The 27,835-nt window shown below is 43.3% G+C and overlaps 2 protein-coding genes across 3 annotated transcripts; both read left to right on the top strand.

Moving 5' to 3' along the window:
- The first annotated feature begins 299 nt into the window (after positions 1–299).
- LOC135513979 (DNA polymerase kappa-like) lies at positions 300–16,320 on the top strand. 2 transcript variants are annotated; one of them, XM_064937042.1, is made up of 16 exons: positions 300–378; positions 563–711; positions 926–1,045; positions 1,599–1,751; positions 3,496–3,627; positions 3,738–3,909; positions 5,991–6,206; positions 6,678–6,802; positions 6,942–7,108; positions 7,231–7,263; positions 8,844–8,940; positions 10,434–10,605; positions 10,778–11,632; positions 11,819–12,037; positions 13,216–13,264; positions 15,846–16,320. In XM_064937042.1, the coding sequence occupies exons 2-16, from the start codon at positions 583–585 to the stop codon at positions 15,928–15,930; spliced, it is 2,724 nt and encodes a 907-aa protein (XP_064793114.1). In that variant the 5' UTR covers positions 300–378; positions 563–582; the 3' UTR covers positions 15,931–16,320. The 2 variants fall into 2 exon arrangements, with proteins under 2 accessions (XP_064793114.1, XP_064793113.1); XM_064937041.1 differs by having other exon boundaries at positions 10,778–12,037.
- On the top strand, positions 16,271–26,130 carry LOC135513608 (ankyrin repeat and death domain-containing protein 1A-like). The gene is made up of 16 exons (XM_064936489.1): positions 16,271–16,289; positions 18,509–18,709; positions 19,575–19,675; positions 19,835–19,933; positions 20,059–20,157; positions 23,017–23,121; positions 23,247–23,351; positions 23,477–23,575; positions 23,786–23,884; positions 24,055–24,153; positions 24,306–24,404; positions 24,633–24,731; positions 24,836–24,931; positions 25,407–25,608; positions 25,846–25,977; positions 26,075–26,130. Exons 1-16 carry the CDS (start codon positions 16,271–16,273, stop codon positions 26,128–26,130), a joined length of 1,710 nt encoding a protein of 569 aa, XP_064792561.1.
- The last annotated feature ends 1,705 nt before the right edge of the window (positions 26,131–27,835 follow it).

Genomic DNA, 27,835 nt, shown 5'->3' with positions numbered 1-27,835 from the left:
GTGTCCTTATATTTATATTGTACCTTTATATCAGTACACTCGTAACAAATTAAGCATTACGAAAATTATATTCAATCAAATAAACCTCACGTAGGAAATAGGCCATTCATTTGATGTTTTACCAAATTCTAAACTCATTGATCAACATACAAAAACTCCTTGCTTGGTGTGCAACATTTTTTTAAACGCCATCTGCTGGAGGGAGACAGATTTTCCGCCGAGTTGGGCCTCTCTCTTTACGTCTTCCTCTCTGACCGCACCTCCGGTCCTGCCCCATAATGACGTGGCTAGCATGCGGAAGCAAATTCAAAACTCAGGAGTGAAGACCGAAGACAAGATGCATCGGCAAAGAAGATACTTATAACGGCGCCAAATTCGGCCAGTACACAAACAAAATATAATTTTGTTTTTGTCATTGATAGTTGGAAACTTGCTTCAAACGTTACTAGCTGTTTAGAATATTTTTTACCAACTTTTGGTACATATTGTGGTAGCTAGTATGTCAACTTAGTTACCATAATTATTCTTGCTTATTCTAACGTTAACTATGTATTAAATGCAGGGTCTCACTTGAGGTGAAGGATGGAAACTGGGGGGACCTCCTCCAGTGGGGAGGGCTTCCTTTCCAGAATGGCCCTCAACGACAACAAGGCTGGGATGGAGGGCCTTGACAGGGACAAGATAAACAAGATCATCATGAAGTCCTCCAAGGTACCATGTTGAGAACTTCTGTCTGTATCCAAACACCCAAACTAACATTCGCCTAGACTCTGAGTTAATACCCTAGTTAGCTACCTTACTGTAATGTAATGGCACTTGAACTGACAAACCCACTTGTTGAGGCCCAGTGTGTTCTCTTCTCACAGTGTAACATGGCCAGTTACTGGAGGTCATCAGCCTCTGTGTTTACCTTCCTCTCCTACAGGGCTCCAGGTTCTATGAGAACGAGATGAAAAAGGAACAGCAGGTGAACCAGCGCATTGAGAGGATGATGCTGCAGAAAGCATGCATCACTGAGCAACAGTTGAGCAAAGCACAAACACAGGTACAGTGCAGGTGGGCTCTATACACACGCAGGCTCCCGAGTGGTGCAGCGGTCTAAGGCACTGCATCTCAGTGCTAGAGGCGTCACTGCAGACCCTGGTTTGATTCCAGGCTGTATCACAACCGGCTGTGATTGAGAGTCCCATAGGGCGACACACAATTGGCCCAGCGTTGTTAGGGTTTGGCCGAGGTAGGCCATCATTGTAAACTGACTTTCCGAGTTGAATAAAATTAAAAAAAACACACACACATTATGCGACCTCTGACACACAGATACAGTAAGTTTATAGCTTCTACAGTATATTTGATTTGACATATCTAGGCAAGTCAGTTAAGAACAAATTCTTATTTTCAATGACTGCCTTGGAACAGTGGGTTAACTGCCTTGTTCAGGGGCAGAACGACAGATTTTTACCTTGTCAGCTCGGCGATTCGATCTTGTATCCTTTCGGTTACTAGTCCAATGCTCTAACCACTAGGCTACCTGCCGCCCCCATATATTTAGGTGTTATAATTTGATTGAAGTTCTGTTGCCTCTGAACGTCTTGTTGTAGGTGGAAAAGATGATCTTTGACCTGGAGAGGGTTCGTGACTTGAGCCGTGTTATTGTGCACGTGGATATGGATGCCTTCTACGCTGCGGTGGAGACGAGAGACTGTCCTGACCTGAAGGACAAACCCATGGCCGTGGGCTCTATGAGCATGCTGGTGAGATTTTATACAGGACTGTTAATTTGCTAGCAAATGTAGTGTATGTGGACACCTCTTCCTATTAGGGAATTTGGCCATTTCAGCCACACGTTGCTGACAAGTGTACAAAATCAAGCACACGGCCATGCATTCTCCATAGACAAACATTGGGAGTAGAATGGCCCGTACTGAAGTGACTTTCAACATGGCAGTAACGAGACGTTTCATTACATGTTTTCTTACCTCATGTACACTATATATACAGAAGTATGTGGACACCCCTTCAAATTAGTGGATTTGGCTATTTTAGCCACACCTGTTGCTGACAGGTGTATAAAATTGAGCACAGAAAACATTTGCAGTAGAATGGCCTTACTGGAGAGCTCAGCGACCTTCAATGTGGCACCGTCATAGGATGCCACCTTTCCAACAAGTCTGTTCGTAAAATTTCTACCCTGCTAGAGCTGCCCCGGTCAACTGTAAGTGCTGTTATTGTGAAGTGGACACGTCTAGGAGCAACAACGGCTCAGCCGCGAAGTGGTAGGCCACACAAGCTCACAGAACGGGAGCGGCGAGTGCTGAAGAGCATAGTGTGTAAAAACCATCTGTCCTCGATTGTAACTCTCACTACCGAGTTCCAAACTGCCTCAAGGAAGCAACGTCAGCACAATAACTGTACGTCGGGAGCTTAATGAAATGGGTTTCCCTGGCCGAGTAGCCACACACAAGCCTAATATCACCATGCACAATGCCAAGTGTCGGCTAGAGTGGTGTAAAGCTCGCCGCCATTGGACTCTCTGGAGTGATGAATCACGCTTCACCATCTGGCAGTCCGACAGACAAATCTGGGTTTGGCTGATGCCAGGTGAACGTTACCTGCCCCAATGCATAGTGCCAACTGTAAAGTTTGGTGGAGGAGGAATAATGATCTGGGGCTGTTCATGGTTTGGGCAAGGCCCGTTAGTTCCACTGAAGGAAAATGTTAACTCTACAGCATACAGTGACATTCTAGACGATTCTGTGCTTCCAACTTTCTGGCAACAGTTTAGGGAAGGCCCTTTCCTGTATCAGCATTACAATGCCCCCATGCACAAAGTGAGGTCCATACAGAAATGCTTTGTTGAGATCGGTGTGGAAGAACCTGACTTTCCTGCACAGAGCTCTGATCTCAACCCCATCGAACACCTTTGAGATGAATTGGAACGCTGACATCAGTGCCGACTTCACTAATTCTCTTGAAGCTGAATGTAAGCAAGTCCCCGCAGCAATGTTCCAACATCTAGTGGAATGCCTTCCCAGAAGAGTTATAGCAGCGAAGTGGGGACCAACTCTATATTAATGCCCATGATTTTGGAAGGAGATGTTTGACGAGCAGGTGTCAACATACTTTTGGCCATGTAGTGTATAAGCACAGGCTTCTCATGAGCGAGACAGGATTTGGAAGGCTAGCCACGCAAGACTATGGAGACAAGCAAAATAATATATAATTATATATTATTATTATATAGTTTGTGATACCAAATGTCTAGTTATGTGATGTCAAAATAAGAAAGCCAAGCCTGTTGACTTAGTCATCCTCGCTACCCAGAGGGAGGTTCATATCTGGCGATCTTTCTCACACTGGTTCTCTTTCATGTATGAACTAGTTTATGGTGTTCTAACTGGATCTGAAAGATGGCCCATTATTGCACTACAACAATTACCTCGTATTGAGCCCCAGGTTGTGTCTACAACTTGTATATGTTTTATCCACTCTCCTCAGACAACTTCCAACTACCGTGCAAGGAAGTTTGGGGTCCGTGCCGCCATGCCTGGCTTCATCGCGAAGAAGCTCTGCCCAAACCTGGTTATTGTTCCAACCGACTTTGACAAATACAGAGCAGTGAGCGCTGAAGTAAGGATCTGACACACACAGAGTTTCAGTGGCCAGTGAGGCTTTTACCAAATGTATAAATCCTCCCTAAACAGACATATGGGTCACTAATCATCCTATTCCTCTGCTAGGTCCAAGAGATCTTTGCAGACTATGACCCTCACTTCCTTCCCATGAGTCTGGACGAGGCCTACCTGGACATCAGTGAGCACCTGGAGCAGAGGAGGGTCTGGCCAGAGGCCCTGCGTACCCACCGTCTCCGGACCAACGACACTGGGACAGCTATATCCGTGTCAGTGCCAGGTCAGAAGTCGGTGTCTAATTACTGTGTAATAAATGTGTCATGTTCATTTGTTACACTGTTGGATTCCTTTTTTAAACCCATTTTGCAGTTATAGTTTACATACTGTGATAAAGTTGTCATTTGTAAGACAACTTTGAGAGTCCATATTAAGTAGTTGGAATGCGATATAAAGGCAGATACATGTTCTATGGTAGATATAACAAAAGTAAAGAGGGTTATTAAGAGCTTAATAGCATAAGCCTCACCTAATTCTTCCTTCATTTTCTGCCTGACAGAAAGTCAATTAGAAGGGATTAGAACTATGTACAGTGCCTTGCGAAAGTATTTAGCCCCCTTGAACTTTGCGACCTTTTGCCACATTTCAGGCTTCAAACATAAAGATATAAAACTGTATTTTTTGTGAAGAATCAACAACAAGTGGGACACAATCATGAAGTGGAACGACAGTTATTGGATATTTCAAACTTTTTTAACAAATCAAAAACTGAAAAATTGGGCGTGCAAAATTATTCAGCCTCCTTAAGTTAATACTTTGTAGCGCCACCTTTTGCTGCGATTACAGCTGTAAGTCGCTTGGGGTATGTCTCTATTAGTTTTGCACATCGAGAGACTGAAATTTTTTCCCATTCATCCTTGCAAAACAGCTTGAGCTCAGTGAGGTTGGATGGAGAGCATTTGTGAACAGTAGTTTTCAGTTCTTTCCACAGATTCTCGATTGGATTCAGGTCTGGACTTTGACTTGGCCATTCTAACACCTGGATATGTTTATTTTTGAACCATTCCATTGTAGATTTTGCTTTATGTTTTGGATCATTGTCTTGTTGGAAGACAAATCTCCGTCCCAGTCTCAGGTCTTTTGCAGACTCCATCAGGTTTTCTTCCAGAATGGTCCTGTATTTGGCTCCATCCATCTTCCCATCAATTTTAACCATCTTCCCTGTCCCTGCTGAAGAAAAGCAGGCCCAAACCATGATGCTGCCACCACCATGTTTGACAGTGGGGATGGTGTGGTCAGGGTGATGAGCTGTGTTGCTTTTACGCCAAACATAACATTTTGCATTGTTGCCAAAATGTTCAATTTTGGTTTCATCTGACCAGAGCACCTTCTTCCACATGTTTGGTGTGTCTCCCAGGTGGCTTGTGGCAAACTTTAAACAACACTTGTTATGGATATCTTTAAGAAATGGCTTTCTTCTTGCCACTCTTCCATAAAGGCCAGATTTGTGCAATATACGACTGATTGTTGTCCTATGGACAAAGTCTCCCACCTCAGCTGTAGATCTCTGCAGTTCATCCAGAGTGATCATGGGCCTCTTGGCTGCATCTCTGATCAGTCTTCTCCTTGTATGAGCTGAAAGTTTAGAGGGACGGCCAGGTCTTGGTAGATTTGCAGTGGTCTGATACTCCTTCCATTTCAATATTATCGCTTGCACAGTGCTCCTTGGGATGTTTAAAGCTTGGGAAATCCTTTTGTATCCAAATCCGACTTTAAACTTCTTCACAACAGTATCTCGGACCTGCCTGGTGTGTTCCTTGTTCTTCATGATGCTCTCTGCGCTTTTAACGGACCTCTGAGACTATCACAGTGCAGGTGCATTTATACGGAGACTTGATTACACACAGGTGGATTGTATTTATCATCATTAGTCATTTAGGTCAACATTGGATCATTCAGAGATCCTCACTGAACTTCTGGAGAGAGTTTGCGGCACTGAAAGTAAAGGGGCTGAATAATTTTGCACGCCCAATTTTTCAGTTTTTGATTTGTTAAAAAAGTTTGAAATATCCAATAAATGTCGTTCCACTTCATGATTGTGTCCCACTTGTTGTTGATTCTTCACAAAAAAATACAGTTTTATATCTTAATGTTTGAAGCCTGAAATGTGGCAAAAGGTCGCAAAGTTCAAGGGGGCCGAATACTTTCGCAAGGCACTGTATGTGTAGTCCCTCTCGCTTTCTCTTATCTAGTTCACTTTTGCCACCTGTCAAGTATAACGAGTGACAAGGGGGGCAGAAGATAAGAGACATGGACACACAGCTGTGAATCATCTCACACCTCTCTCTCTCTCTCTCACTCTAGTTGAGGAGCAGGGTGATGGCCTACAGGAGACAGTAGAGGGTCTGTCTCCTGTCCTGTTTGAGGACAGCCCCAGCTCCTCCTCCTGCCCCTTTCTGCAGGATGCTCCTGGGGGCGGGGCTGGGGGAGACGTGATGGTGTTTGGGACCTGTGCCGAGGAGGCGGTGAGAGAGATGCGCTTCCGCATCGAGCAGAAAACCTCACTTACTGCCAGCGCAGGTGAGAGAGACGCTGTGTGTTCATTTTCCTCATTGTCTGAGTCCCAGATAGCACCCTATTTAGATTTTAATTGAACCTTTATTTAACTAGGCAAGTCAGTTAAGAACAAATTCTTATTTACAATGACGGCCTACACTGGCCAAACCCTCCCCTAACCAGGACGACACGGGGCCAATTGTGCGCCTCCCTATGGGACTCCCAATCACAGCCGGTTGTGATACAGCCCAGTATCGAACCAGGGTCTGTGATGACGACTCCAGCACTTTGACGCAGTGCCGTAGACTGCTGCGCCACAATTCCATATGAAGTGTCTTTTGGAACAGAGCTGAGGGTTACATAGTTGTGTGAAAATACCTCAGGGAACATTTGATATGTTACTGTCCTAATCTAACTTAATCATCCGATTCTGTATGTAGTCACATCAAGCTTGTAACACATTTGCCATGGGACTTTTATTGGTCATTCTTCTAGGCATTGCCCCAAACATGATGCTGGCCAAGGTGTGTAGTGATAAGAACAAACCCAACGGCCAGTACAGACTCCCCTCTAACCGACAGGCTGTCATGGTATTCATACAGGACTTGCCAGTCCGGAAGGTAGACTGCTATACACCTCAGCCCCAAACCTAGACAGCCTATTAAGGGATGTTTACTCAAGGATATTTTTTATGGACCATGTTGCTAGCTGATGGCCTACAAATAAAGATGAGTAAAAGATAGTATTTTGGTGTGCCAGGTATCAGGCATTGGGAACGTGACAGAGAAGATGCTGGGAGCTCTAGGTATCACCAGCTGTATCCATCTTGGCCAGGAGATGGCGCTGCTGGCCTTGCTGTTCTCTGAGACATCCTGGCACCACTTCCTCGACATCTCCCTGGGCTTGGGCTCCACACACATCGAGAGGTTCTGGCCGGGCAGGCAGAGGGGGTGGGCAGGGCAGAGAGGGGCAACTATACAGTAGATGAATCCTTCAAATAAGTTCAAGTCATCTGACTTGAATCTGTCTGTTTTTTATTTACTTACAGGGACGGGGAGAGAAAAAGCATGAGCACAGAGAGGTAGTTGTTTTTCTTTTCTGGCAACATACAGTGAGCTCAAAGTATTTTCACAGTGACGTGTTTGTTGTTGTTTTGGCTCTGTACTCAAGCACATAGGATTTGAAATGACAGTGACTATGAGGTTAATGTGTACGTGACAAATAAAATTTGATTTAAAGTGCAGACGGTCAGCTTTAATTTGAGGTTATTATATCCATATTGGGTGAACCGTTTAGAACTGACAGAACTTTTTGTACATAGTCTCCCCATTTTAGGGAACTGAAAGTATTTAGACAAATTCACTTGTGTGTTAAAGTAGTCAAGGGTTTAGTATTTTGTTCCATATTCTTAGCACATAATGATTACATCAAGCTTGTGACTCTAAAACCTTGTCAGATGCTGTTGCAGTTTGTTTTTGTTGTTTCAGATAATTTTGTCTCAAATAGAAATTAATTGTAAATGATTTGTCATTTTGTAGTCACTTTTATTCTAAATAAGAATAGAGTACTTTTTCTGAATACTTCTCCATTAGCATTGATGCTACCATGATTCTGGATAATAATGCATGAGTCGTGAATAACTATGAGTGAGAACATTTGAGTCCTCTCACCATTACCAATAATGGGAGGTTCGCCATTTTGGTTGGGTAACTTTCTCACTCATCAGTACCTTATCAACCATTAATTTCTATTTGGCACAAAATAATCTGAGACGCAACCAAAACAAACTGTAAATGCATCAAACAAGTTTGTAGAGTCACAATCTTGATGTAGTTATTGCGTGCTAGGAATATGTGACCAAATGCTAAACCTTTTACTACTTAAATACGCACGTTAATTTGGGTTGCCTGGCTACCCAGACTCTTTGCTCCAGCCAAATGCAACGCCATGCCTACGGACGTTAGTTTCTTCTCCGCAATGAGTCTGGATCTGAGTACCTCCCCGACCTTTCACCGAATGCAAACCCATTCGGGGCCATCTGATTAGTCCAGAAACCGATGGGTTGAGCCAGAACACGCGTATAAAGTGGCGGTTTTAAAATTCCTCATTGGCTTTGATACTATGATTCGTTAGAGACAATCTAATTGCTGACTTTTTTTGTGCAACACCCCTCGTCACCACAATCGACTTCAATGATGGCATTTTCAGACTAAAGTATGTAGCGAAAGACAGACCAGCGGAAGAATTCGGTGTGAGTTGCCAGGCTATAAAACAGGGGGGGGGGACTATGTACAAAAAGTTCTGTCATTTCTAAACGGTTCACCCAATGTAATCGCCTCATAATAACCAGACTGATTGCCGCTGTGCAGTGAACATTCATGTGAGCTTGAGGGATCAGGTGGCTTGCTAGGCGACCGATATGGATGAAAATACCCTCAAATTAAAGCTGACCGTCTGCACTTTAACCTCAGTCATTGTTTCATTTAAAATGCATTTATTTATTTCACATATCCAGTTCAGAGACAGAATTGCAAAAAATGCCACTGTCCAAATACTTTTGGACCTTACTGTATGTGTGAAATAAATAGATAAATAATGGAACATACTCTAATACTCTCCCCACATCCAACAAGTTTCTCTGTCTCCTTCATTCTCTGTCAGGACATTTGGAGAGATGGTTGCATTAGAGGAGCAGTTCTCTCTGTGCAGGCAGCTGTGTCAAGACCTGGCTCAGGACCTGCAGAAGGAGGCTCTCAAGGTACTCCACAGCAGTGGTTTTCAACCCTCTCCTCGGGGACCTCCAGACGTTTCACAATTTTGTTGTAGCCCTGAACTACCTCACCTGTTTCACCTTTTCAGAGGCTTGATGATTAGTTGTCAAGTTGAATCAGTTGTGCTGTAGAATAGTTAAAATACATGGAAGGACTGGGGGTCCCCGAGGAGAGGTTTGAAAGTACAGCTCGGTTCATTACAGTACACTTTTAGTAATGGTATAGGTTGTGTAGCACATTTCTCCTCGCTTAGAGTATATTTTCTTAAACACAAATTCACATGGATTCATAGTAAAAATGTTTGAAATCAAACAACAATTCCCTAGTATTTGGCTTTTTGTGGCTATTATGTGATACAAAACCGTTCGCCAGTACATGGAACTGTGTTATGGCCGGCGTTAGTATTAAGCACCATTGTGAACAGCCATTGTCTGGCTGCCTCTGGCTGCCTTTTTTTCTCTGGGGAAGTGTTATGAGAATTTTGTTATCAATGTTCATAAACTTCAATTCATCTACTCAGTCTGCAACCCAGAGTTTGTAAGATTCTGATTTAAATTAAACAGATTTCTCAGCTTACAATAGTCAAAATGTTTATTCACGAGGACGTCCTAACATCAAAAATGCAAACCCAGTCTTTATAACATACACAAACAAGTTCAAATCTTAAGCTACGCCTTGCTTAGACAGTCTGTGTTTTTCCACTACATAGATACATTGTTTAATCTGCAACATGTTTCATAATCTTCTGCAAGCCTAACAGTTTCTCCCCTCCACGGGTGGAGACAGAATGTCCTGTCAGAAACACAGTAGTCCAGCTTGTCTGTTGATAGCTCCTCTTATCATTTGTTTCCCACTTGCACCCTGCTTACATACTAAAAAGGAACAAAAGGTCCTTGTTCTAATTCTGACTAAAACTACACACATCATCAGATTATAGTTTTATGGTTCTAATCAATTTCATACAATTATATGGTTTTAGAGTGGAATTATTTAATCATTATCTTTCAACATAAATTATTTTATCAGGAAGAGAGAGCAGAAAAGTGTTCTTGAACAGAAAGGATATTTCCTCAGAGAGGGTATTGAGATGGTATTTTGGGGTCACAGAACATCACAATATCAGTGTTGGATCCCAGAATCATCTCACACAATTACTAGAGCGTCTGTTTCCCTCCAATCGATAGAGAGAGCTGCCTTGGCACGACCATCACCCCCTGGCTTAGCCCTAATGTTCTTTTGATAGCTGGAGGAAATAGAGAACAATTATGGAGAATACCAGGGACCAGTGTGATCCTCAGCCTGCCTGGTGAATAGGCTGCTTGGGGATGATCATCACGCTCTTAGGAAAATGTCTTTGACCCTTCTTCACTTAGTGTCATCTATCAGTAAAATCAATGTCTGTTTTGTCCTTTGACTGCATCCCCAGGTTCAACCAGATGTATCCTGTAATTCCCCATGTCATTGCTTTGTTTTCTTCCAGGGCAAGACAGTGACGTTGAGGCTTAAAAATGTCAACTTTGAGGTGAAAACCAGAGCGTGGACATTGCCGTGTGCCGTTGCTACGAGTGACGAGCTCTTTGCTGTCGCTAAGGACTTGCTGAAGACTGAGATTGACAACGTCAGCCCCCAGCCACTGAGACTGAGGCTCATGGGTAACCTTAATTCACCTTCTCTCACTGGTTTAAATGGAGTATACCACTGGAAAAAAATACTAAATATCACATTTCATGTCTGTTGTATATATCAATAATATATGAAGTACCTTCTACTGATTCTGTTATTAATTCTTATCTTTAATTAAAATCAACCCTTTCGTGTCTGCAGGCTTTAGAGTTTCCAGCTTTGTCAGCGCTGATGACAAGAAACCCCAGCAGAAGAGCATTGTGGGATTCCTCCAGAAAGGCAGGGCTGACTCCAGTAGCCCCTCACAGATCTCCTCCCACAAGCCTGTGAAAGAGCATCAACCTAAGCCTCCAGGCCAGACCCAGCCCTTTCCTTCCCTGGTACAGCAGAGCCAGGGGCAGGAGGATCACCCCTGGGTACCCAGCTGGGGAGGAGTGGAGGTGGGGAGGACTGGGGAGCAGCAGCAGTCCTTCTTCCAAAAAGCTCGCGCCCAGAGGCTGCGGCTGCAAGCTGAGAGAGAGGACCCACCAGAGGATGGAAAGTGGAACATCTTGGAGACCAGACTGGGCCCAGCCTCATCAGCCACCAAGCCCAAACAGACACCGACACCCATTCAGAAGAATCCAAATACATCAGCAGAGACACAATTCTCTATGAGTGCATTGACAGCTTCTGACAACATGACACATGCACCTACAGCCAGCAGCACAGAGGCCCACGTGTCTACTTCATTGTGCTGGTCCACAGAGCCAGGGACAGACAGTCTGACCTGCCCTGTGTGCTTCAGGGAGGTGAACACCACAGACCTGACAGTCTTCAACAGACATGTTGACCAGTGTCTCAGTGGGGTTCCTATGGAGCACAACATTCACACAGACACAGAACTAGAGAGAGGTTCCAGTGTCTGTGAGGAGGTGGAGAAAGAAAGGGAAGAGGAGATTGAGAAAGAGATAGCTGAAGGGGAAAGGAGGGAGGAGGGATTGATGGAGATAGGTAGGGACCCACTCAGTAGGTGCATGTTGGACTCATTGGGCCTTCGATTGGACTCTAGTGCAGGTGATAATAAAGGACTACTTCTGTATGAGACTAGTACAACTAATATTTCACTAAACGCTGTGGGCCTGAACCCTGTCTGCCTTAACACTTGTCCAAATGGAGGTGTGTCTATACCTAGAGTTACAGACCCTAACATCCTGAAGGGTTCATCTCAAAGTGACCCTCGTGTTCGTCCGTTGTCCCCAGGTGGCCCTCGGCCAATGACTACGCCCAAGGTTGAGTCACATGACCCCAGAGAACCCGCCCTCACCTGCCCAGTGTGTCAGGTGACACAGGACACCGATAACCTCACCCTCTTTAACCGACATGTTGACCTCTGTCTAAACCAGGAGGTCTTACATGAGCTTGAAGGACTGGCATCTGTGGACTGCACCCCCCACAATGCAACACCTGCTGCCCACAAAGGTCAGTGTTTCAGAGATGTTTTATTTAATGATTGATCACACATTACATGTCACCATGGGGCACCGTGTGCAGATCGATGAGGGGAAAAAACAATTAAATCCATGTTAGAACAAGGCTGCAACACAACAAAATGCGGGAAAAGCCAAGGGGTTCGAACATTCTCCGAACGCACTGCACGTAATGGAGCTCTATTTGTTCAGTTCTGTAAATAACTCACAGGCTTGAAACCGAAAGACAACTCAAATGTGTCCTACAAAGCACCAACATTATTTACAAAATGTAAATGGTACAGAACAAAAACTGATATCTGGATCAAATACATTAACATAAAATGTATACACTACTCTACCTGATTTAGTGCTGATCTTCAAATATTCTTTATATTAAGCTTTTCAATACATATTGTTTTGCAAATGACAGTATGGACTATAACTACGGCTGTTCTGATCTGTTGTTGCACGTTGTTCATGAATGTGTGTCTTGTAGTTCTTATACAAGGCCAAATTTAAAGTGTATTAATATGAATAGGAAAAACACATCCCAGAAACATGTAGTTTTGTCCTTGAACTGTTCTTGTCTATTAATGTGCTATATGATGTCATGTTTTGTATGGACCCCAGGAAGAGTAGCTGCTGATTTTGCAACAGCTAATGGGGATCCTAATAAAATGCCAAATTTTCATTAAAATAGACCAAGAACTTACCCACCCTGTTTTCAATGCGCTTCCAATGTCAGTCACATCCCCAGTGTTTACATGGGTCCTGTTTCTGCCTGTTTTTACTTAATATGTAATCCAGGAGATTGTAAATTGAGGTTGAGTATATTTTCTTCCAAGAAAGAGTGAAACTGACCTGGTCTAAGGGTGAAACTAGAAGAATGTTTGGCCACTGTGAGGCCAGTCTGTCTGTCAGTGACATGGTATTGTGGGGGCTGTGTATTGATTTCCTTTGAGAGAGCGAAGACATCTCATTTCACACTGTGGGGCCTCCCCTGCCCTGCTCACTACCCCTGGTAAATCACATCTTCACCCATTCAATCCAGTTTCCTCTTAACTAACTTGCCTGTGAGGTTGCAGTCTTTATAGCTTTGAAAAGAACACAAATTACTAAATTGCTTGTCGAACCTAGACAGTTGTCCTTCTTTTTTTCCTAATGGCCTTTCCTGTTTCCCGCCCACAGAGCGAGAGCAGGCTCTGCGGAGAGCGCCACAGAAAGGCAAGAGCAGAAGGTGAGACAAGCTACAACTTCTTAGACATATCTCTGACTCAGGATGTATATATCAGAGATTGGAGTGTCACTCAGAGAGGAGCGAGAGAATTGATTTAGATGTACCCATGGTTACTGACTCTTCGTGTTAGCAACACCCTAGCTTTGAATTGATCAATTAACGTTGTCAATTGACTTGAAAGTCAGCACATTCACAATGGACTTAATTAAATACAAATGTTGCGTGATAGATTAAAACATTGACCAGAAGTTGACAAGATGATTTCAGATACTGGTGAAGACAGAGTGAGAATTGTGCAGTAAAATAAAATGTATTTATATAGCCCTTCTTACATCAGCTGATATCTCGAAGTGCTGTACAGAAACCCAGCCTAAAACCCCAAACAGCAAGCAATGCAGTTGTAGAAGCACAGTGGCTAGGAAAAACTCCCTAGAAAGGCCAAAATCTAGGAAGAAACCTAGAGAGGAACCAGGATATGAGGGGTGGCCTGTCCTCTTCTGGCTGTGCCGGGTGGAGATTATAACAGAACATGGCCAAGATGTTCAAATGTTCAGCATGGTCAAATAATAATAATCACAATAGTTGTTGAGGGTGCAACAGGTCAGCACCTCAGGAGTAAATGTCAGTTGGCTTTTCATAGCCGATCATTGAGAGTATCTCTACCGCTCCTGCTGTCTCTGGAGAGTTGAAAACAGCAGGTCTGGGACAGGTAGCACGGCCGGTGAACAGGTTAGGGTTCCTTAGCCGCAGGCAGAACAATTGAAACTGGAGCAGCAGCACGGCCAGGTGGACTGGGGACAGCAAGGAGTCATCATGCCAAAGAAAGAAAGAGAGAATTAGAGCGAGCATACTTAAATTCACACAAGACACCGAATAAAACAGGAGAAATACTCCAGATATAACAGACTGACCCTAGCCCCCCAACACACAAACTACTGCAGCATAAATACTGGAGGCTGAGACAGGAGGGGTCAGGAGACACTGTGGCCCCATCCGATGATACCCCCGGACAGGGCCAAACAGGCAGGATATAACCCCACCCACTTTGCCAAAGCACAGCCCCCACACCACTAGAGGGATATCTTCAACCACCAACTTACCATCCAGAGACAAGGGCGAGTATAGCCCACAAAGATCTCCGCCACGGCACAATCTAAGGGGGGGGGGGCGCCAACCCAGACAGGAAGACTACGTCAGTGACTCAACCCACGCACCCCTCCTAGGGACGGCATGGAAGAGCACCAGTAAGCCAGTGACTCAGCCCCGGTAATAGGGTTAGAGGCAGAGAATCACAGTGGAGATGGGGGACCCGGACAGGCAGAGACAGCAAGGGTGGTTCGTTGCTCCAGTGCCTTTCCGTTCACCTTCACACTCCTGGGCCAGACTACACTCAATCATAGGACCTACTGAAGAGATGAGTCTTCAATAAAGACTTAAAGGATGAGACCAAGTCTGCGTCTCTCACATAGATAGGCAGAATATTCCATAAAAATTGAGCTCTATAGGCGAAAGCCCTGTCTCCAGCTGTTTGCTTAGAAATTCTAGGGACAATTAGGAGGCCTGCGCCTTGTGACCATAGTGTATGTGTAGGTATGTACGGCAGGACCAAATCGGAAAGATAGGTAGGAGCAAGCCCATGTAATGCTTTGTAGGTTAGCAGTAAAACCTTGAAATCAGCCCTTGCCTTAACAGGCAGCCAGTGTAGGGAGGCTAGCACTGGAGTAATATGATCACATTGTTGGGTTCCAGTCAGGATTCTAGCAGCCGTATTTAGCACTAACTGAAGTTTATTTAGTGCTTTATCCGGGTAGCCGGAAAGTAGAGCATTGCAGTAGTCTAACCTAGAAGGAACAAAAGCATGGATTAATTTTTCTGCATCATTTTTGGACAGAACATTTCTGATTTTTGCAAAGTTACATAGATGGAAAAAAAGCTGTCCTTGAAACAGTCTTGATATGTTCGTCAAAGGAGAGATCAGGGTCAAGAGTAACGCTGAGGTCCTTCACAGTTTTATTTGAGACGACTGTACAACCATCAAGATTAATTGTCAGATTCAACAGAAGATCATTGTTTCTTGGGACCTAGAACAAGCATCTCTGTTTTGTCTGAGTTTAAAAGTAGAAAGTTTGCAGCCATCCACTTCCTTATGTGCGAAACACAGGCTTCCAGCGAGGGCAATTTTGGGGCTTCACCATGTTTAATCGAAATGTACAGCTGTGTATCATCCGCATAGCAGTGAAAGTTAACATTGTTTTCGAATGACATCCCCATGAGGTAAAATATATAGTGAAAACAATAGTGATCCTAAAACGGAACCTTGAGGAACACAGAAATTTACAGTTGATTTGTCAAAGGACAAAACATTCACAGAGACAAACTGATATCTTTCCGACAGATAAGATCTAAACCAGGCCAGAATTTGTCTGTGTAGACCAATTTGGGTTTCCAATCTCTCCAAATGAATGTGGTGATTGATGGTATCAAAAGCAGCACTAAGGTCTAGGGGCACCAGGACAGATGCAGAGCCTCGGTCTGATGCCATTAAAAAATGTGCTGTGTTTCGTTCTGGCTACTTTTCCAGGAGAGGCTCGTCTCCCCCGCCCCCATCTAAGAAGGTCAAAGCCCTGGGCGCAGCTCGGAACACCATCGACAAGTTCTTTAGGTGACAACACACACGAAGACCAAGAGGATGGCATGTTATTCTCAGACGGTGATGAAGACTGACTGTTACCTGGATCTCAGGTGAATGGAGTGCTGGTGACCTCACTAGAAACCATACCTACCTACCTAGTACTTCTTGGATTGCTTACTCAAGAATTGAAGATGCACTTTCTTCTTTCTATAATGTTAGTTTTTATGTATTTTGTTCATTCTTTAATGTCATAATGGTCATAAATTGCTTTATTTATTTATTGTACTGCTATAATTGATCATGCACTAGCTGCGGCTAAATGAGGGGACTGTGTGTGTTTTGCACCATTTTAGATGTAAAAAATAAGGTGCACGATGGATGTGAAGAATAGGGGTTAGAATAACTAAACAGTAGAAGATTACATTTTTTAGGTCCTGTGTGGCTCAGTCGGTAGAGCATGGCGCTTGCAACGCCAAGCGTCGTGGGTTCGATTCCCGCTGGGACCACCCATATGTAAAAGTAGTGGCCCCAGCCGACTTGTAAGTCGCTTTGGACAAAAGCGTCTGCTAAATGGGATATATTATTATTATATATTATTAAATGCACTGAACAAAAATAAAAATGCAGCATATAAAGTGTTGGTCTGCATAAAAAGTTTTTTCTCTCAACTTTTGTGCACAAATTTGTTTACATCCCTGTTACTGGGCCTTGCTCCTTTGCCAAAATAATCCATCCACCTGATAAGTGTGGCATATCAAGAAGATGGTTAAATAGCATGATCATTACACAGGTGCGCATGTGCTGGGGACAACAAAGGGCACTCTAAAATGTGCCGTTTTGTCACAAGACAATGCCACTGACATCAAGTTGAGGGAGCGTGCAATTGGCATGCTGACCGCAGGAATGTCCACCAGAGCTGTTGCCAGATAATTAAATGTACATTTTTCTACCATAAGCCGCCTCCGTCATTTTAGAGAATTTGGCAGTGCCTCACAACCGCAGACCAGGTGCAACCACGCCAGCCCAGGACCTCCACATCTGGCTTCTTCAACTGCGGGATCATCTGAGATCAGCCACCTGGACAGCTGTTTAAACCAAAATATTTCTGCACAAACTGTCTCGGGGTAGCTCATCTGCGTGCTCATTGTCTTCATTAGGGTCTTGATCTGACTGTAGATCGGCATCGTAACCGACTTCATTTGGGAAAAATGCTCATCTTCAATGGCCACTGGCACACTAATCATGGTTTCAACTGTACTGGGCAGATGGCAGACAGCATGTATGGCATCGTGTGGGCGAGCGGTTTGCTGATGTCAACATTGTGAACGGAGTGCCCCATGGTGGCGGTGGGGTTATGGTATGGGCAGGCATTAGCTACTGATAATGAACACGATTGCATTTTATCGATGGCAATTTGAACACACAGAGATACCGTGACGAGATCCTGAGGCCCATTGTTGTGCCATTTATCCACCGCCATCACCTCATGTTTCACCATGATAATGCACGGCCCCATGTCGCATGGATCTGTACACAATTTCTGGAAGCTGGAAATGTCCCAGTTCTTCATGGCCTGATATGTCACCCATTGAGCATGTTTGGGATGCTCTAGATCAACGTATACAACAGCGTGTTCCAGTTCCCGCCAATATCGAGCAACTTCAAGCAACATTAAAGAGGAGTGGGACAACAGCGTGATCAACTCTATGCGCTGCATGAGGCAAATGGTGGGCACACCACACACTGACTGATTTTCTGATCCATGCCCTACCTTTTTTTTAAAGTTATGCATCTGTTGGTGACATATCTGTATTCCCAGTCATGTGAAATCCATAGATTAGGGCCTAATTTATTTATTTAAATTGACTGATTTTCTTATATGAACGGTAACTCAGTAAAATCTTTGAAATTGTTCCATGTTAAGTTTATATTTTTGTTCAGTGTATTATAGTTTTGCATAAGGAAACTTAAATATCTAAATTGTTTTAGATTAAATTTAAATGTGCATTTAGTATTTGAGAATGTTTCCACAAGAATATTGCTCAAAGTTACCACCATGTTGACATTTGCTGAATGAACTGTGTTGGCAATCAATTATTCTCCTTGTTAAACGTTGTAAAGTCTCTGTATCAATGTTGATGAGTATTTAATGTGTGCAGTATAAATCCATTTAAACACACCTAAGGCCTCAACTTCTTTCTGAGTTTTGATTGGAGCATAGATTCATAATAATAGTATACTGTACATATAGGAGCTCAATAGTCAAATACACATGAATGACTAGAGTCAGTCATAAATCTGCACTCATACAGCTCACTACTCCAGGCTTAGAGTGTAGATAAGGCAGTGCAGGTATTCTTATGCACTCACTTTGACCAGCAGCGATTCTGTGAAGGGTGTGGGCTTCCAGAGTAAACAGAGGTCAGCCTTCCAGCCCTGGTAATGTACATACACTGCTCCATTTCCACACCACTTTGTATTCCTTATGTAGTAACAACCTATATCTGCTTCAGTAAAAAGATCCAGTTCCTGACCAGACTTTCTGCATTCATTCAGTAATGCTACATGGTTGTTTCGAAAGACAAGTATTAAACAGACATACTGGGATCCAGCCCAGGATACAGGGAGAAGTCATCGGATATTCACCATGGAGAGAATGTCCTTGAAGGAGAGGATGGGGGCACAGCTGATGAAGGAGCTGAACCTGAACCCTAAAACGCCAAAAACCACAAAAAAAGCAGTCAAGGGATTCACTGACTTTATACAGAACATGGAGACAGGGGAGACCAACAGTTACAATAATGAAGAAATGTGTGAGTACCGGGTATATGTGTGTGAACGTGTGTCGGTGAGCATGTAAATGGGTAACACCTAAGCCCTGTTTAGATTTGTTTTATTTTAATCAAAAACAGACGTTTTATTCAACATAACTTGAGTAAACACTGAACGTTAAAAAAAGGGGGTTTGTGCCATCTGCACTGTTATTCAAGTGAAAGTGTTTTTGAAAATGTTTAAGTGGAAATTGTTAAAAGTAGTCTTTGCATATAGTTGTAGGATTTGTTTAACTTTTCAATCACTGGTTTTTGTTTGACATGCATGTTAAAGTGAAAAATTGGAGTCTCAGCATCACTCTGTCACAGTGGAATTGTCCCAAGGTCAAATTTAACAGTAAGAATAATAGCCTGAGGCAACAGAGCCTTACTTCTGCCCTCTTTAACAGGATCGGAAATTGAGTTCTTGTAATTATGATATTAAATGTTGAGAAACATTGGTGAATATTCATTCAATGCTAACATGTTCTTTCGTAGACCAAAGTAAGCAATGAATATCCTTATCCTCTTAATTATAATGACTGTGCAAAGATTACGTTATGATAAATACTGTAGAAATGATAATGCTCTTGACCAAATCCCTGATCATCCTTATGGTTGAATCCATGTTGGAAAACCTTAGGTGTGTTGCCATGTATCTGTCATGGGTAATGGTTTGACTGGATGTGAACATCCAGTGTGCAAAGAGCTGTGTTTGTGTTGGCCACACGCACACACACCTTACCAATTCCACCCTCATACTAGTCATAATAACTGACATTTCACACCCCCATGTTCTCAAAAGAAAAACATGCATATTGATGTATTACTTATTGTGAAGCACCTGGTGAGTCTTATGTGTTTGCAGTGCTGGAGCTAGAGAAGGAGTACATTGAAGCAGCAAAGATAAATGATGTACAGACCATGAAGATTCTGGGAAGGGCAGTCAAGGTTGACGCAAAGAACTTGGTGAGTCAGTCCTCATATCCATAGGAACATCGTCTCCGCACTGCAGTTAGTGGGACTACAGGAGACTATAATGTACTATTTCTGTTACTTCTTTATTAGAACCATGTATTCTGTTCTGTGTCACTTGTTAGAATAACTTGTCCCATGCATTGACCCTAGCATGATCGCACTGCCCTGCACTATGCAGTTGCTGGAAAAAACATAGAGGCCGTCCAAGTCCTTCTCCAGCGCAGAGCAAACATCAATCAAGAGGACAAGGTAGGAAGACAACACTTTTCCGGTGTTACTGATGGTGTCTTTTAAAGCTTCTCCTCTTCAACAAACTCTCAGGAGAGAATGGCCATGGTTTAAACTATTTCTCTCTTTCATACATACTCACACAGCATGGAGTGACAGCCATCCACCTGGCTGCCTGGTTTGGGAGTCTGCCCATCCTGAAGTTGCTTGTGCAGGGTGGTGCTGATCAGAAGGTTGAGAATGCGGTAGGGAACCTCTGTTCCTATTCACGAAGGCCTTGAAAATTTCTCAGAAATCCCTTTCCTCGATCTGCTGGTCAGACCGAAGCTGTTCTCTGACATCTCAGCCATCTAGGATATCAATTACAATAATCAACCATCAACACAAATTCTCCATAACCATTTGAGAATACAAAATGTCAAGTTGTCATGTACAGTGCCTTTGGAAAGTATTCAGACCCTTTGACTTTTTCCACATTTAGTTAGGTAACAGACTTATTCTAAAATGTATGTACATACAATACCCCACAATGACAAAGCAACAACTTTTGTTTATTTAAATTTGCTAATTTATATAAAAAAAGATATATAAATAATATCACCTTTACATAAGTATTAAGACCCTTTAGTCAGTACTTTGTTGAAGGACCTTTGGCAGCAATTACAGCCTCAAGTCTTCTTGCATATGACGCTACAAGCTTAAGTTGACACACCTATATTTGGGGAGTTTCTCCCATTTTTCTTTGCAGATCCTGTCAAGCTCTGTCAGGTTGGATGGGGAGCGACGCTGCACAGCTATTTTCAGGTCTCTCCAGAGATGTTTGATTGGGTTCAAGTCCGGGCTCTTGGCTGGGCCACTCAAGGACGTTCAGAGACCTGTCCCAAAGCCACTGCTGCGTTGTCTTGGCTGGGTGCTCATGGTCATTGCTCATGGTCCTGTTGGAAGGTGAATCTTCGCCCCATTCTGAGCTCCTGATCTCTCTGGAGCAGGTTTTCATCAAGGATCTCTCTGTACTTTTCTCTGTTCATCTTTGCCTCGATCCTGACTAGTCTCCTAGTCCCTACCGCTGAAAAACACCCCCCAGACCAAGGCCCTTCTCCTCCGATTGCTCAGTTTGGCCGGGAAGCCAGCTCTATGAAGAGTCTTGGTGGTTCCAAACATCTTCTATTTAAGAATGATGGAGGCCACTGTGTTCTTAGGGACCTTCAATGCTGCAGACATTTTTTTGTACCCTTCCCCAGATCTGTACCTCGACACAATCTTGTCTCAGAGCTCTACGGACAATTCCTTTGAGCTCATGGCTTGGTTTTTGCTCTGACATGCACTGTTAACTGTGGGACCTTATACAGACACGTGTGTGTGCCTTTTCAAATGATGTCCAATCAAGTTGTAGAAACATCAAGGATGATCAATGGAAACAAGATGTTCCTGAGCTCAAATTCAAATCTCATAGCAAAGAGTCTGAATACTTAGTTGAAGTCGGAAGTTTACATACATTTAGGTTGGAGTCATTAAAACTCGTTTTTCAACTACTCCACAAATTTCTTGTTAAAAAACTATAGTTTTGGCAAGTAACTTTTCCAAAAATTGTTTACAGATTATTTCACTATCACAATTCTAGTGGGTCAGACGTTTACATACACTAAGTTGACTGTGCCTTTAAACAGCTTGGAAAATTCCAGAAAATGATGTCATGGCTTTAGAAGCTTCTGATAGGTCAATTGGAGGTGTACCTGTGGATGTATTTCAAGGCCTACCTTCAAACCCAGTGCCTCTTTGCTTGACATCATGGGAAAATCAAAAGAAATCAGCCAAGACCTCAAAAATAATTGTAGACCTCCACAAGTCTGGTTCATCCTTGGGAGCAATTTCCAAACACCTGAAGGTACCACATTCATCTGTACAAACAATGGTATGCAAGTATAAACACCATTGGACCATGCAGTCGCCATACCGCTCAGGAAAGAGACGCGTTCTGTCTCCTAGAGATGAACGTACTGTGCTGTGAAAAGTGCAAATCAAAAACAAACAAAAAAGTGCAAAACGAAAGTATCTATATCCACAGTAAAACGAGTCCTATATCGACAACCTGAAAGGCTGCTCAGCAAGGAAGAAGCCACTGCTTCAACCCAGCTATAAAAAAAAGCCAGACTACGGATTGCAACTAAACATGAGTACAAATACTTTTGGAGAAATGTCCTCTGGTCTGATGAAAGAAAATTAGAACTGTTTGGCCATCGTTATGTTTGGAGGGAAAAGGGGGAGGCTTGCAAGCCGAAGAACACCATCCCATCCGTGAAGCACGGGGGTGACAGCATCATGTTGTGGGGGTGCTTTGCTGCAGGAGGAACATTATGTGGATATATTGAAGCAACATCTCAAGACATCAGTCAGGAAGTTAAAGCTTGGTCGCAAATGGTCTTCCAAATGGACAATGACCCCAAGCATACTTCCAAAGTTGTGGCAAAATGGCTTACGGACAACAAAGTCAAGGTATTGGAGCGGTCATCACCCATCCTATAGAACATTTGTGGGCAGAATTGAAAAAGCGTGTGAGAGCAAGGAGGCCTACAAACCTGACTCAGTTACACCAGCTCTGTCAGGAGGAATGGGCCAAAATTCACATTATTGTGGGAAGCTTGTGGAAGGCTACCTGAAACGTTTGACCCAAGTTAAACAATTTAAAGGCACTGCTACCAAATACTATTTGTCAACTGCTGACCCACTGGGAATGTGATGAAAGAAATAAAAGCTGAAATTTCACATTCTTAAAATAAAGTAGTGATCCTAACTGACCTAAGACAGGGAATTTTTACTAGGATTAAATGTCAGGAATTGTGGAAAAAGAGTTTAAATGTATTTGGCTAAGGTGTATGTAAACTTCCGACTTCAACTGTATGTAAATAAGGTATTAGTTTATTTTTTTATACATTTTCAAATATGTCTAAGAACCAGTTTCGCTTTGTCATTGTGGGGTATTATGTGTAGATAGCTGAGGATTTGTTTATATTTAACGTAACAAAATGTGGAAAACGTCAAGGGGTCTGAATACTTTCCGAAGGCACTGTATGGGGATGGTGAGTAGTTGTATTCTCACTTCTCAGCTGGGAATGAACATCATGCACTGTGCTGCCATCAACAACCACACTGACATAATGACATTCATCATCTACGACCTGATGATGAAAGAGCTGGACAAAGAGGACCTGGTAACTACATAGACATACAGTATCAGTAACCAATGCATCCATTTCAAATATTGATTGGGCTGAATTAGTTCAATAAGCTGACCTTTTTTCTTCATCTCCTACCCCCCCGCACCAATCTCTCTCAGTCTGGACACAGAGCGTTTGCTTTGGCAGCAGAGCATGGCTCTGTGGAGATGCTGCAGATGTTGATGGAGGAGGCATACAATATGGCCACCATGGAGGAAGACCAGGTGTGTGTGTGTGTCACACCTATCAGCGGGCTGTAGGACTGTTTATTCCTCTATCTCCTCTTCCTGTTCACTGTCTCTCTCCCTTCCTCATTTCCTCCTGCTTTTTCTCTTTCTCTAAATGCTAGAATAGGAACACACCTCTGCATTTGGCTGCCGGCAATGGCCACTTGGATGTCGTCCAGCTACTGCTGAAGAGCTTTGAAACTCGCAATGAAGTCAATACGGTAAAGTCCCACTAAACGCTGTCTGGAAGGCCAAAACGTTCATATTTTAACCCTGCTTAAATTGAAAAAATAATCTTTAATGGTGAGCGAGTGCTGCACATTTTCCTTTTCAATGGAGCTGTTTGATTGCCAGCATGTGTGATGGTGTGTGCTCAATGGCTACACCTTGCAGTAGCTGCTTTAGGTCAATGACTGATGTATTCGTGGCAGGCTGGGGAGACGGCTCTATACCTGGCTGCTGGCGCTGCCCATGAGGACTGCGTCCAGGCTCTGTTGGAGGCAGGCTGTGACCCAAACATTGTCACCATGGTAGACCTGTAAACATAAACCACACCCTCCAACTATTCACTAAAATGGCCGCCACCAGGCATAGTTACTAAATCACACCCTGTTTATTCTACTTCAGTACTTTACCTACTAATAGGTAGACCTCTCCTAGACCTCTCTATTCAATGGGAACCTCTCCTCTCCCCCCTTAGGACCAAAGCAGTGCTCTACACCGTGTCTCAGAGAAGGGCCACACATCGTTGGTGAGACTCCTCATAGAGAACTCGGCCCAGGTGGACTTACAAAACCAGGTGAGAGTGAGCATAGTGAACTGGTCCTACGTCTTGGTCAACCATGAATAAAGCCAACCTGTTATCTGTGTAATTACTCAGTCTGCAGTATGACCTGACATCAGAGAGAGTTTCGATATAATGGTCCATTTTGGTTGTGTCTCCATTGGCAGCACCTCCAGGCTCCTCTCTACCTGGCAGTGAAGAACTGTCACATCCCTGTCATCCACACACTGCTCGAGGCTGGCTGCAACATCAACGTCACTGATCACGTACGTACAACACGTATACTCAGTCCACATCAATGTTATAACAAATTAGTTGCGTCCCAAATGGCACCCTATTCTCTGCATAGTGCATTACTAGTCCCGGGTCCTGCCAAACGTAGTGCACTATGTAGGACAGACATTGTAATGGTTGAAGTTATGGGTTTGGTAATCTGACCCTAGATCTGTGGTTAAGGGAAACTTATACCGTGAGCTCCTGTCTGTCCTCCTAAGAGGTCCCAGACTGTCCTGCATGTCGCTGCAGAGCTGGCCAGAGTGGACATTGTTGAGATGCTTCTGAAAGCTGGGATGAACCTAGTCCTCCAAGACAAGGTGAAACATGGACACCGAGAATGATGGTCTAACCATGAATAGGCTCATTTGACCCCTCTCCTCTTCACGGCAACTTCCCACTCAACTGTTTCTGTTTTGAGCAGCAGGGTAAGACAGCACTGGGTGTGGCAGCCCGAGCAGACGAGGTCATCATCGTTGACATGATCATCAAGGCAGAGAGATATTTGACATGGAGGATGGTAATGTTAACAGAGGACCATAATGGAAATAACTAACTTCATTGTGTGTTTGTTTACTGTTGTGTGAGAGACCTCCCTATAAGTGATATAGCTGTACTGTATGATCAAATGCAGTAAATTCAATCAGAGACTAATACGTTGCTGAAGTCATCTGCTAATCAATTTACTGGAGCTGGAAATCAATGATTATATTCATCACCGATTATTAATTTCCTAAAGTCACAACTCCCGATTAATCCCTGTAATACCATTAACGCTGGCAGTGGGAACATTATTTATGGACCTGAAATGCTTGACAATCAATTTCAGTGTCAATTTGATTCAGCATATCTTCCATACCCAACCTGACAGTCAAAGCAAGTGGCTCTGGCATTCAATAAGAATGGGACTATGTGTGCTTATCGCTGAACACTCACTGCTCTCAGTTTGTGAAGCTTGTCCTTTCTCAGGTGACTAGATGTGATTACCCTTCCAGGCCAACACTGAGCTTAATGAGAACCTTCACAGCCAGACTCCGCTGACGTTTAAATTAGACCACCGCACAGAGAGCAAACAGACCCGCAGCACTGCCTGGCACCTGGCCTACCGCCTGCTGAAGCCAGGTGACTGGAAGAGGCTGGCGCTGCACTGGCATTTCACTGAGCAGCAGGTGGCTGCCATCGAGGAGCAGTGGACAGGTGACACACACACACAGCATCTTTGGCTCACAGTGTAGCGCAGGGGAAAATCATTCACGGGAATGTCAATTGAAAATGTAGAAATCGGTAAGAGGGATTTTTTACTCATTTGACATTGTTCCAAAAACAAGCCACTTGGGTGACATTACCAAGGAAAGCCTTAACTACACTAAGTAATTTACCTCTTATTTTACCAGGGAAGTAAAGAACATATTCTAATTGAATGTGTGTGTGTAGGGCAGCAGAGCTACCAGGAACATGGGAACAGGATGCTGTTGATCTGGCTTCATGGGGTAGAGCTGGCCCAAAGGAGTCCTGCTAAAGAGCTGTACCAGGGCCTGCTTGCCATAGGCAACAAGACTATAGCAGGTATGGGGTGTCCATGACCCTTACCTCATAGGAAAATGTAACATTTATGTTGAAGTCATAACAGCAAATTAAAGATGGGTGTTTTGTTGTTTTACAGATAAAATACGAATGGACACAGAGGAAGGAGACATGAAGAAATGCATCCTTTCATAAAGGTGGGAAAAAAACGACATAGGCATGCTTGAGTCAACAAGATTATTTTTTTCCAAAGCATTTGTGTGGTTATTTTTCAATTGATCTTTATATATATATTTAGTGAATGGTTTATTATTCTATGAGCACATTTTCTTCCAATTCATGTTCCATCATTCCAGCAATTTACATTGAGGGTTTACGGTGCAGAATGTGGCTAAAACGTAAACATATGGCGTTGATATAGTTCTGAAAACTTGAACACAGGTGTTGTTCTCCACACGTCAACAATGTTAGGTAAAACCAGGGATGCAAACTAGTCACCGTTTTGAATCCAAAATGTGATTCGTGTAGATCAGATGAGAAAAGTTTGGGATGGAGGGGCTTTGATCACTACTAGCTGTAAGTGAACGAGTGTTGCGCGTTAGGAGCTGGCTGTATCCAGGGCTCAGCCAATCGTTATAACGGCAGCACGTGACTGAAGAGACAACCAACTTGCTAGTTACAGAATCAGCGCGCGCTGGAAAAACAGCGGGAGAGTGGGAAGAGGTAGCTGATCACCGAGACGGGGCGAGGAGTTGATGAAGCTTCATGAGCTGTAACCGAAAAACAACTGACGTTTGGAAAGTGTGGAACAAGTATTGTTAAGTATCTTGCCAGCTGGATCGAATGATCAGTTAGCAAGCCAAAGAAATGTTGAGCAACATTAACCAACTTAAACTCAATTATTTGATCAGCTAACGTTACAACATCAGATGAGCTAACCAACTCGCTATAGTATTAACTGGTATACGACTCCTTGCCGTTCCTCAAGTTATAACGTGTTAGTTGCTTACTGGACCCTGGCAATCTGTGTGAAATGTTAACTATCTAAAGTAACGTTGTGTGGTTAATTTAAAATATTAGGTAGGGATGAAGTGTAATGTTAGCTTGGCCTGGCTTAAACTGGATGCCACCATAGAGGTGAAAGGAACACCACACACTTCCCTCTTTCTCAATAAAAAGGGGTATGCCAGGTGTACTTTGCCTGAAAGATCAATTATGTCAACAAAGGGTATCATGCTCTGCTGGCACATTGTAGAACGTAATAATGTGTAGCCCAAAGATAGCTATTGTTGTGTTGAATTTGACAGTAACGTGTGAGGGGGGATTACATGTTTTACTCGGTGAACATTTTTGTACACAGCCTTGTGCACTTGCTCGATGTCTTCTATAGTGGCCACTATAATAGAGCAAAAATAGAATGCCTGTTTTTCAATCAAATTTGATTAGTTCCATGCGCCGAAGACAACCGGTGTAGCAGTAAAATGCTTACTTACGAGCCCCGAACCTGCAATGCAGTTTCAAAAAATACGGATAAGAATAAGAGAAACAAGTAATTAAAGAGTAATTCTATTTCTACTTTGTTTTTACCCCAAATTGCAATATGTAGGTGTGTGTGTGGTCACAACCATTCTATTATAAAGGCTGTCATGGCTAACTGCAATATTAGTGTATTATTTTGTCAAGACTTGAGTGTCATTTGCAGTCAAGTCTTGGCAACAAGTAACATTGGATTGCTTTCTTCACTTTTTTTAGTTGTGAGTCAGGTTCACATGAACCACTTTTTATTTTACACAGACTGATTATGTAGATCATATTTGTTGTTGTTTAATTAGTTAACCTGCATTTCACCCCAGCCAGCCAGCAAGGATTTTTTGCATGTTTTGGTGGAGAAAGAAGTGTC

The sequence above is a fragment of the Oncorhynchus masou genome, chromosome 25, assembly GCF_036934945.1.
Source record: "Oncorhynchus masou masou isolate Uvic2021 chromosome 25, UVic_Omas_1.1, whole genome shotgun sequence".
NCBI lineage: Eukaryota > Metazoa > Chordata > Actinopteri > Salmoniformes > Salmonidae > Oncorhynchus > Oncorhynchus masou.
The sequence above is the reverse complement of the archived record's forward strand: the minus strand, read 5'-3'. Positions and strand labels throughout refer to the sequence as shown.